Source organism: Limulus polyphemus, unplaced genomic scaffold (assembly GCF_000517525.1).
Source record: "Limulus polyphemus unplaced genomic scaffold, Limulus_polyphemus-2.1.2 Scaffold1, whole genome shotgun sequence".
In the NCBI taxonomy this organism is placed as follows: domain Eukaryota; kingdom Metazoa; phylum Arthropoda; class Merostomata; order Xiphosura; family Limulidae; genus Limulus; species Limulus polyphemus.
In genome coordinates this window covers 2,796,329-2,807,255 of record NW_013665611.1, presented here as the reverse complement: position 1 = coordinate 2,807,255, position 10,927 = coordinate 2,796,329, and the positions used below count along the sequence as shown (strand labels likewise).

Sequence of the window (10,927 nt, the reverse complement as noted above, 5' to 3'; positions counted from 1 at the left end):
CACACTTAACTTACGGTGCCTACTGCTCGCTTGACTCAATTATTTCTATCTTCAATCTATCTGCATATGCCCTGATATACAAAAAAAGAGGGCGTCTAGCAAATACTGGGATATTCGTGAGATTCCCAGATAAGTCATGATCCTTCTAGAAACTCCAGCGCGCATGCTCCCAGAGTCGCGTGACTTCCGCTGTAGTAACACTACTATACGTCTTCCGTCTAGTGCACGTTTCGCACTTGCATTAAAATATAAAAATTGTCCCCTAAGTTGGAGACGTTGATCAGGTTTAATCATTTCCAAGCAGATCTGCACTTTAAAGATGGCAACCGATATAATTTATTTTTTAATATTTTCAGAATTAACTCTGGTTGTATTCTGATTTGTTTTACAAATAGATTAAAAAAATGTCTTTAATTTCCTGGGTAAATGAAAGTTGACAAAATCATTTATTTTGAGAAAATATATATCTTTTTATATGTACATAAAATAATAACTTAAAACTTGACTCAACTCCAAATAACTCTTTATATATATACACACACGTGTTTGTCTCACATATAGTAACTTCATAGCTCAGATTTCGGATTATCTGTCTCACGTAACACGAAGAGTAAATAAGAAAGCCCGAATAAAACTCAAAAAGCAAATAACCATGAAAATTATTAAGGTATTTATGCTTTATGTAAGGAAAATGAGTGTGTGATGCTGTATCGCATCAATAGCAACAGTTACGATTTTTCAAACGCTCTCTTGAGTCAAAAACTTTGAAAGTTGAAAACGCACTGGATTTAGTAATGTTACTGCATTTATTTAAATTAGATTATAGTTAAAAAAAGACGTGGTGTAAAAAACTTATACTTCTGTTTGTTATAGTTTATAGTTAAAAAAAGCCAGTGTGAAAAACGTCTGCTTGTGTATGTTATAGTTTATAGTTAAAACAAAGCCAGTGTGAAAAACGTCTGCTTGTGTATGTTATAGTTTATAGTGAAAAAAAAAAAAAGACGCAGTGTAAAAAAACACCTTCTACTTCTGTATATTACTTTAACATCTTTATTAGGTCATAGAATCTTTATTAAGTGTCAGAAACTCTACCCTTTACTATTTTGTCATTCTAGCATATTCTCCAACTATGAAATACGATTGCTATATAGCAAGGTTTGTTAAGACTTGTACTGCGGTAAACTTAAGAACCCTATATCACACATTCTCTCTTCTAAACAGCTCGTCCCCCGTTGGGTCGGTAGAAAGGGGTGGACTTGCAATGCTAAGATCTGGGTTTCAATACTCCGTGATGTAAAGAACGCAGATAACCTATTATGTAGCTTTGCGCATAAACAAACAATCTAAACAGCCGAGTGTTTACACCAGCGCCCTCTACATGTAAATTATCTTTGGAACACAACAATGCTGAATGTTTCATTTAGTGTCTTTTCTCACAGCTATCTATTTGGAACTTTTGTATGTATATTTGTCGTTTCTCATTACTATAGATACGAAGATAGTGAACACAAAATCCGCCATAATGCACTCCATCCACCAGTATCCTTACATCTGGAAGAACACCAAATTAAACAAGAACCACCATGGGAAAATGAATCTGCAGGTGGCGATTTAAAGAACCAGGCAGAATACGAAACACATCAAATGGCTGTGTTTGCAGACTCTGAGGAGTTGTCACCCAGAATTGATTTAAAAACAATTAAAGGTATGAGTTTATATTGGTGCTTACTTAAAAACCACAAGGAATATTTTATTTTACAACTAAGTACGTTAATAAGTGGGTTACATTACTAATGTTACAATTGTATTCTTTAAATTTCTGGATAAAATTTTAGGGCACAAGTTTAAAGAGGCTAAAAAGGTATCCAGGTATAAAAACATGAACTATTTAATTTTATAAATCAGTTTAGACCTAAACAATACAAAAAGTTAATAATAATATCCTCACCTTCATTATAAATGTAAATTCTTATGATAATATTAATGAGAAAAGCCATTATTTTTTAATGGAAAGAAATCTTTGTGCATTTTCTTTTTGTATGGAAGTTAAATACATAAATCCAGTGCATGTAAAAACACAAGATAAATAAATAAAAAAAAAGAGTAGCATTTTACTTTTATTCATCATTTACCACTGTAAGCATCCCTTAGAATGAAAAACTCACTTGAATATTTTTATGTTTCTTTTAGAAAATGAGCCTGGCATGGCCAAGTGGTTAGTGTGCTCGACTCGCAATCTGCAAATTGCAGGTTCGAATCCCCATCCCACCAAACATGCTCACCTTTTCAGCTGTGAGAGTGCTATAATAACATAACATGTAACATAATATTTTTGGTACAACATAGGACCTACTGGTCCATCTCAGCTGTTCCATCCTAAAAACTAAATTAAAATGATTAAAAAATAAAATACATTTCCCAGCCTTTTCTTTAATATACTTATCAAGCTTTTTCTTAAACTCACTTAAATTTACTGCCTCTACAACATCTGAAGGCAACCCATTCCAAAGGCCAATCACCCTGTTAGAGAAATAAAACTGTCTTAGCTGAAGATGACTCCTACCTTGCCAAAATTTATATTTGTGTCCCCTAGTCCTACTATTCTCATTGTTAAATATATAAAAAAAAAAAGAATCATACATCAACACTATCAATTCCCTTTACAAGTCTTAAACACCTCAATCAGATACCCTCTAACTCCTCCTTTTTTCAAGAGAAAATTGGAGAGATTTCAGCCTCTCGTCATATGACAACCCCTCTATCCCAGGCACCATCCTAGTAACCCTTCTCTGAACCCTTTCCAACAATTCAATGTCTTTCCTAAGGTAAGGAGCCCAAGACTGAAAACAATATTCCAAATGTGGCCTAACCAATGACCCATCTACTACATCAATCTTAATATTTTGTCTCAAACAATTACAGTAATCAATAAATTTATTAATTAACAGAGTCAAACCTAAGCCATTTTAGAGCAATTTTATTTTTCTTGAGAAAAATATCTTTGAGAAAACTTACATAGCAAGAAAATGTTTGTGCCTGGTCTCAAGGTATTGTGAATTAATTTCAAGTTTAAATGAATAATTATTCAAATTAATGGTTCTAGTTTGAAAACTATTTAAAGTTAACTTCCTTAATGCAGTAACTAAAGGATCAAATGAGAGGAATTTAGTAGCAAAATGTGAATTTAACAGCAAATGAAAGTAGCATTTAATGCTGTATATAGCACTGGAACATTTGTATCAGATAAATGGATTGTGCTACAACTCAAATACTGGAAAGTGAGCAGCTCAAACCTTCATTTATAGCATTACCTTTTAAAGCCAACATTGCTAATAAATTAATATTCATAATCAAATCTTAAATATTCTGAAATTGTTACTGTCACTATGGAAGCCTGTAAAAGGGTTTATTTAATATGATTTAGCAATATATTTTATATTATTGTCTTTCAAGGTTCAGGCTATTTGAAAAAAAATATACCAATTCTTCCAAATACATTACAACAAGAAATGAAGATTTCAACAAATGAGCTTATGAAGCTTAAAAATAAACTTGCTACTATATCATGACTAGTAAGATAAAATGTATTTGCATGTAACAATGAACGTGTAAATCAGTTTACTGTGGAATGCAAGTGTAAAATGGACTGAAAAGCAAATTTAACAAACTATTAGGCTAATATTGTCAAAAGAAACACTGTTCATACTACATTTCAACCATAAAGACTTTATGAATAGACTTATGTCTGACCACATGACAAGAATAAATATATTAAGATCAAAATATATAGTGACTTTTTATAGTTAATGAAAATGCAACTATATCTTTAAGAAATCAATCAATTACTTACCTTGCCATTTTGTTTAGGCTTAGGTCTCAGTGTTATATTAACTTTGAGCTGTTCCATCAAGCTATGAATTACAACTGACAAAAGAAACAAAAGTTTGTTTCATGAGCAGTTATGCTATGTATTTAATAAAACAGAAAATCTGTTAGTCCACACAAAGTATTATCCACTTTATATTAAAATGTAGAAACAGAATTATAGTAATACATTAGGCAAACTAAAAAAAAAAAAGTTAATAAGGCTTTGCAACTTATTCAATTCTTTGGGTCCAGTAAATTGGTTAGCCTACTTATTAGAAACTATTTCAATGACTTTCAGTCTAATATGGTGTTTCAGTCTTCTCATTTTATTATAGTACAGAGATTCAAAGAATAGGAAGCAACACAGTTAACATATAATTATTAAACACAAAAAACAAAAGATTTTGAAAGACTTAAATTATAAATAAAAATAAATAAAGGCTTGACATTTTTTCTCATCAGAAATTAGCTAAGCAGAAACTGGCAAATACCATGTATGAGAATTCGAGCCTATAACTTGAATGACCTACTGCTTCGAAGATGGAGATTTAGTAAAAAATCAAACCAATAATGTCTAATTTCTGCTTTAAGCATTAAAAATTAAAATAAATCAAGAGAGAGAAAAAAAAAAAAGATCTTGAAATAATGTTTAATCTTCTGTCTATTTCTAGCAACAATGTCTTCAGTGAAAGAAGGAAGCAATATACATAAGTTTCAAAAGTTACCTGGTTCTACATCTTGGCCATCTTTCAAATCAAACATCAAAACCAATGGGAGAAAGCCCTATGAAAAAATGAAATAATTTAAACAACAACCTTAATAAACATACATTAATAATTGTAAAATATTGTTAGTACAATGGTCAATGGTTTACAGCCATTATAAATTTCAAAATTAATATTTTGATTCAATCATTATTATTTTAAACTAAGCACTAACTAAATATAAATTATACATAAATCAAGCAAATCAAAACTAACAAAAAGAGAGCATACAAAGGATGGCTAAATCTTTAACATAATCCCCACATTTGAGCAGTTCATATGTTTATACATTCATGTTTTGCTTTTTTCAAATTTTAATAATTTCAGCCTTAATTCTTTTTTAAATCAGTGATCAAAATACAAATGACAAACTGCATACTTTATTGCAATTACAGGCAAGCATTAAGTATTTCACATTACATTTTCCAGATAATTATCCCTCAAATAAATTAAGGTTATATTTTAGATTGTTATTACTAACTAAACTCAATTGCTTTTCAATTTAATATAGAAGTATGTTTGATGCACAGACCTGAAAGGAATCTAAACAGATTATTTATAGCGAACATTTCATTATCCAGGAAATAAAAAGAACTTATTTCAATAACTGTTTCGATGGAATATCCACCTACCATTAATTCTTGCCATGCCAAATAAACACAATCAAGTTGTCCTGTAATGGTAACTGTAGATTTGTTAGGTTGCATTGTTGTCAGACTTTCACCACCAGAAGACGTAGGGACTTTGACATCAGGAAAGGCAATAGCTGCTCCACTGTGCTGAATTATCAAACGAATGTTGTAACCATTCCGGCCCATTACGAAGCTGTGGTGCTGAGGAGAAATCTCCAAGCTGAGTGTGACTGGAAGCCCAGGCTAAGTTAGAGAAAAATCTACTTTAAAATTTAAAAATAAAACTATGATACATACCCACACACAAATGGAGTGTAAACACAAATATGTCATCATGGTAAGTGTTATACATATTATACATCCAGCAACTTCTGTTCTTTGTTTTAAATTAATTCTAACCTAAAGAACCATATTCTTTTCCAAATAAAATCACTTCTGAAACCATATTATAGTATTATTCTTCGTAGATTAGGAGTCTCTACATGGTCTGAACCTAATTTCAGTAATCTAAGCAGTACTGCATAGAAGTCATTATGCTTATATTAAAAATTCATTCAAACTTTAAAAATGGTAGCCTTCTCAAAGTGTAATTACTTCTAACACAAACATACAAGTATGCAGAGAATGAGGTTCAGAGCATAAATGCACTATTTTCATATTAGGATGAACAACGGATCCACATGAACAGCTCTGTTAACTTGAACTTTTCCTCTACAACAAATACTAGATCATAAAATAAGAATTATATAAATATTAATATGCTTGTGTCTAAGTCCTTAAATTCGTGGAATTCATGAAATAATTATATTTTCCAAACTTGTATACTACAAAAATTTACTTTTCTAAGTAAAATGATAGAAGGCCCATTATCATAGAAGTATGGAGTGAAAAACAAAAATCAAATAAAAATAGCAAACAAATAACCATTCATTCCTGTAAACATAAAGTCAAATAAAAAGCTCTTAAAGTTTAATACTTTTATTACCATGTTATTTCCAGTTAGGTATTCCATAAGCTCTGAAACTCCTTGTCTAATGCGGTGGAAGTCCTTACGACATCCTCGAATTACGATGATGGTGTTGCTGCCACATGACCACTGCCGAACAGACATTGTGAATCCATATTTTTGTTGTAGCATCAGCAGTGTTTGGGAGCTAGGATCTGGTGGAGCTTGGAAACCTGTACTTGGTAGTTGAAAGGAAAACACAAGAGGCAACAATTCCTAGAAAGGTTTTAAAAAAATCAATAAACTGATAACATAAACTCAAGATAATAAGTTAATGAAAAAAAAAAAAGCCAACTATCTGCTTTCAAATGAAGCAGTTCCACTTGGAATGTTTTGTTTTTTTTTACCTTAGTTAAAGTACATCTGTAACATCCAACATCCTACAAAACTTGTTTCAACAGTCCTTGAACATGTGGCATTGTACATCCAATGCTCTGCAAGGGAACTGAGTGTACATAAACAGACAGACACACAACCCAGGCCCATTAGTAGTATAGAAATGATAATGCTGATATGAACGCTTCGAAAGATCTCAGATATGCAAATTTTACATCATGCTCAAGAATGCTTGACATTATTTTACTTCAGGTATAACCTGTCAGAACCAGAATCTTGATTTATTCTTAAAAAATGAAAACTCAAAGTGCTTCATTCACATTTGGCAAAACACAGTTCATATTGTCTGACAGTTTCCAGAACCATATTTGGCCATCATTTAAAAGTGATTTGGGAGGCTTTTATCGCTACAAAACACTTATTGAGATGGTTTTGGTTTCACTGTAAAGAAAATTAAAGATGGCACAACATTTTTTTTTCATTGTGGTGGAAGTGTTATGGTATGGAGATTCAAAAGAATAATGCTTCCTACTACAACATAAGCCTTGTTTCTAAGTAACATCATGTCCTAGATCTGAATCTTACAGAAGATTTCAGGGATCAATTAGGAAGTTAATTCAAAAAGTTAGATAACTTTCAAATATCCATCGGCAATATCAGTATAAGAGAATGCCCTGCAGAACAGCAGCAACTAATTGGTCTAAGAGTCGTGTTGTATACTGTAATACCACAATGATAACTAGGACATTCTCATAATCTACATACACACACCTGGATGCACTTGACATGATACTATATGCTAAAGTAAATAAAAATAACTAGAATGGTTCTAGATAAGCAACATAAAGAGCCACGATATTGTTTAAACAAAAGTTTGGAAACAAAGAAAGGATTCAAATAACAATAATAAAGATAGAGGGATCTTGATCTTGGTTATGTGAACCACATACATCTTCTCAACGACACTTTTGTTAACCGTTCTGTTAATACAGGAAACCAGTACAAAAAACAACTAACTTAAAATCGTTTTACTGTTGTTTAGCAAAAATTCAGCAAAAACTGACAACAAAAAATTCACTGTAATTGATGCACAAAGGCTATATTACAATCATGTGAATTCAAGTCAACAGCTACTAATGGAAAGTAGTAACTTCAGATAAAGCAAAATTAGACATGAATAGAAATCACAAAATGAAACAGGCAAATGTAATTACATATAATAAATGTTAATAATATATTAATCATTCCAAACAAAAGTAACATAACTGTAACAACAGGAAAATAAGGCTAATGACACACGCAAATTACACTAACTTATCAAGAATTTTTATGAATTTAATATAAAAAAATTTATAGTTTCAACTTTGTCCATCTTATTACATCCTGTACTTTTAATGCTTTTTTATGTTAATACATCCCAAGTAGCATATTTCTTACAATAAAATATCACTAAATCCACATCTGAGAGTATTTAACACCATTCAGAAATTACAATGGTGTAATATTCATAAAGTTAATAAACATTTTGTGAAAGGTTGTTACTTAAGCTAAAATATTTTCACTTACTATCTAATTTGTTTTATAAATATATTTGAAATTATTTGCTCTTATGTTGAGTCACATGTATTTGAATGGCATCCACTATTTAGTTTTATTATGTCCTTATGTATTCTTGATGAATGATTTCGGGTGGTAATACAGAGAAAGTCAGAATAAGCAGCAAAACAACCCACATAAAATGGCATCTCTTATGCAGAATTTATAGCTCTGATCAAATCAATGGAATTTAAATATAATTAAGCACAAGAAAGAAATGCAATGTATGACACTCGTTACCCATCTTCAAGCAAAGACATTTTGTGGATTGTTCACAATCCAAGTGAAAACTTAATATTACTGTCTGTCTGTACGTGATGATCAGAAATAGCTGAAATTCAATATGCATCATTCAATTCTCGAACCCAGGAACCCCAGTATCCTGAAACCAAGCTCTTTACCAACTGAGTTACCAGAGTTCAAGTCTCAAGCAGACAACTTTCCATCTTGACCATTGCACTATTATCAAGGTCTAATAATTTATTTCTATTTTAAGGCATGACAGCAAAAATAAATCAGTTTGATTTAAAATACTTAACTATTGTATAATAACTAAAAAAAATTCAATAATTTGTACTGATTGTAGTATCATACTTTAATAAAAAAAACAACAAAAAACTTACTCTTATCCTACAGCGAGCTTTCTCTGCTTCTGTAGCTTGCCCTGCTATTGACACCTGGTGGAAAAAAAAGGTTTTTTTTGTTGTTGTTTTTTATTACTGTCCTACAATTATGAAAAAAATAAACTTCATAAGATTAAGTATATTATTCATATTTACTAAATGAATTTGATGACTATTTTAAGAATTTTCTTCTTTCACACATTCATATGACTTTTGAACAACTAATCAGGTCAGAAAGTTACCACATAGGCAACATGCAACCTACCTCACAGTATGTGGATGATTGGCTATAAAATAACAAGAACTAGGTTCAGTGGTTGGAACAGATTGATCTTCTAAAATTATTATTCCTCAAAAGGTGTCAACTACAGAAAATCTGTTTTTGTTTAAGTGCAAAGTTACAAAAAAGGGGTATTTGCACAGTGCTCACCTCTGTTATCAAAACCCACTTTTGTGAATAAGTCCACAAACTTACTGCTGAGCCACTGGGGAAAGGGAGGGGGATACCTTAAGGAATACACTTTAACATGCATAAAACTTTATAAAAGCATGTTCTTTCTGTATTAAAACATTATTAAGATAAAAAGGAAGCCATTTAAAATTCTAAAAATACACCAGCATGTACAGAAAACCTCACAATGCAACAATGATTCATTAAACTATAAATATGTTAATCAAAAAACTCACCTTACAATCTAACATAAATGCATAATTACAACAATTAATATCATGCAACTCAGGTGAAACATGAATTCAACTAATGATCCAGAAATCTAGCATACCTGATTACTCTTCTCTGCAAGGCTAGTACGGTTTGAGTCTGGAAAGTGGATGTGACAACCAGTTTCATCCATTACCTGCTGGATGTTGTTCCCTCCTTTTCCAATAATGTGAGAATGGTCTGTATATGAAACATCCATCTTCAGTGTCACTCTGTTTTTCTGCTAAAGAAGGGAATTGAACATCAGAGAATTACCAGATTAAAAGAATAATTACATGCATGTGAATAAATAAATTTCAGTTATTTCTATGCTAATGTTTAAAACTATTAAAAACAAACTATCCACCCACCCAGACACACTAAATGCTGCCTGATAATTAAAATAACCATTTTAATGTTTTATGGAACTTGTTTTTATACATTCTTCTATTTATGGCCGCATTGCAATAATGTACACATTACAAAAAGTCTCTTGATAACATATCCAAAGTCCTTGCAAACCATATAATACTCTTAATCAACTTTCCCATGTTATTATTTACTTTGAAATACACCATATGAAAAATGATCACCAGGTTGGTTTTCAACACCAAAGGTCAATGGTAATGAATTCATTCCAACAATGAGCTAAAAGAAAATTCAAAAAAAAAATCACTGAAAAACTTTTTAAAGTAATCCAAAACAGTTGACTCTGTGGACAAGAGGCTTTATTCATTCAAGCCTCTAAGGTCTGTTTCCTACTGTACAGATGTAACAGCTGCATTTAGTAATTAACTTGATAACAAGTCTCTCTCTGTTGGCTGGTGTAGAATTACAAATCCCAAATAAAGAAAAAAAAGAAATGTATGTGTCCATAAAGATAACAAACATCTTTTTATTCTCCAGTTTGCCAAAAGGCTTAAACAGTGGGAGGGTGTGGAACAGCATCTTATTTTTTTCACTATAGTTGTAGAAACTAATATTTTAGTGTCTTGATATTGTTGGCTTTTAAATATTTTTTGGTTTAGAATATGCATTTATATTCTATACTTATTCCAAAATTTAAAACAAACAATTGATTTACTTTATATAAATGTTATTCACAAAGATAAAATTAGATAAACTTTACACCTATGTATCAAGTTTTTAAAATTTTCAAGTATCCGGAACTCGATTTGTTTCTTACCACTGTAGATGAGGGTTGAAAGTATATACACCCAGATGTGTAAATTTATGCTACATTGTCAGCACCATATCGGTAAAAAGCTTTTTCTATTAGCAACTTACAAATTTGATACATGCTTCTTTTATATGAATAATAAAAAAAACACTCATGAAATATTCTGTTTATGGTTCCACAAGTGAAATAACACAGCCAATTTGTGTTTCTGCTCAACACAAAA

The 10,927-nt window shown here is 31.1% G+C and overlaps 1 protein-coding gene across 5 annotated transcripts in view; it reads right to left on the bottom strand.

The window, feature by feature from the left end:
- LOC106465622 (protein bicaudal C homolog 1-B-like) overlaps nucleotides 1-10,927 on the bottom strand; it is a 53,041-nt gene that overhangs the window by 13,767 nt on the left and 28,347 nt on the right. For 4 of the 5 annotated variants that reach the window (XM_013925893.2, XM_013925963.2, XM_022390310.1 and 1 more), the window contains 6 exons: nucleotides 9,607-9,768; nucleotides 8,825-8,878; nucleotides 6,249-6,485; nucleotides 5,264-5,506; nucleotides 4,593-4,650; nucleotides 3,851-3,924 (listed from right to left, as the gene is read on the bottom strand). In XM_013925893.2, coding sequence (XP_013781347.1) covers nucleotides 3,851-3,924; nucleotides 4,593-4,650; nucleotides 5,264-5,506; nucleotides 6,249-6,485; nucleotides 8,825-8,878; nucleotides 9,607-9,768 — 828 coding nt within the window. The remainder of the gene's footprint in view (nucleotides 1-3,850; nucleotides 3,925-4,592; nucleotides 4,651-5,263; nucleotides 5,507-6,248; nucleotides 6,486-8,824; nucleotides 8,879-9,606; nucleotides 9,769-10,927) is intronic. The other variant, XM_022390197.1, reaches the window with a different exon arrangement.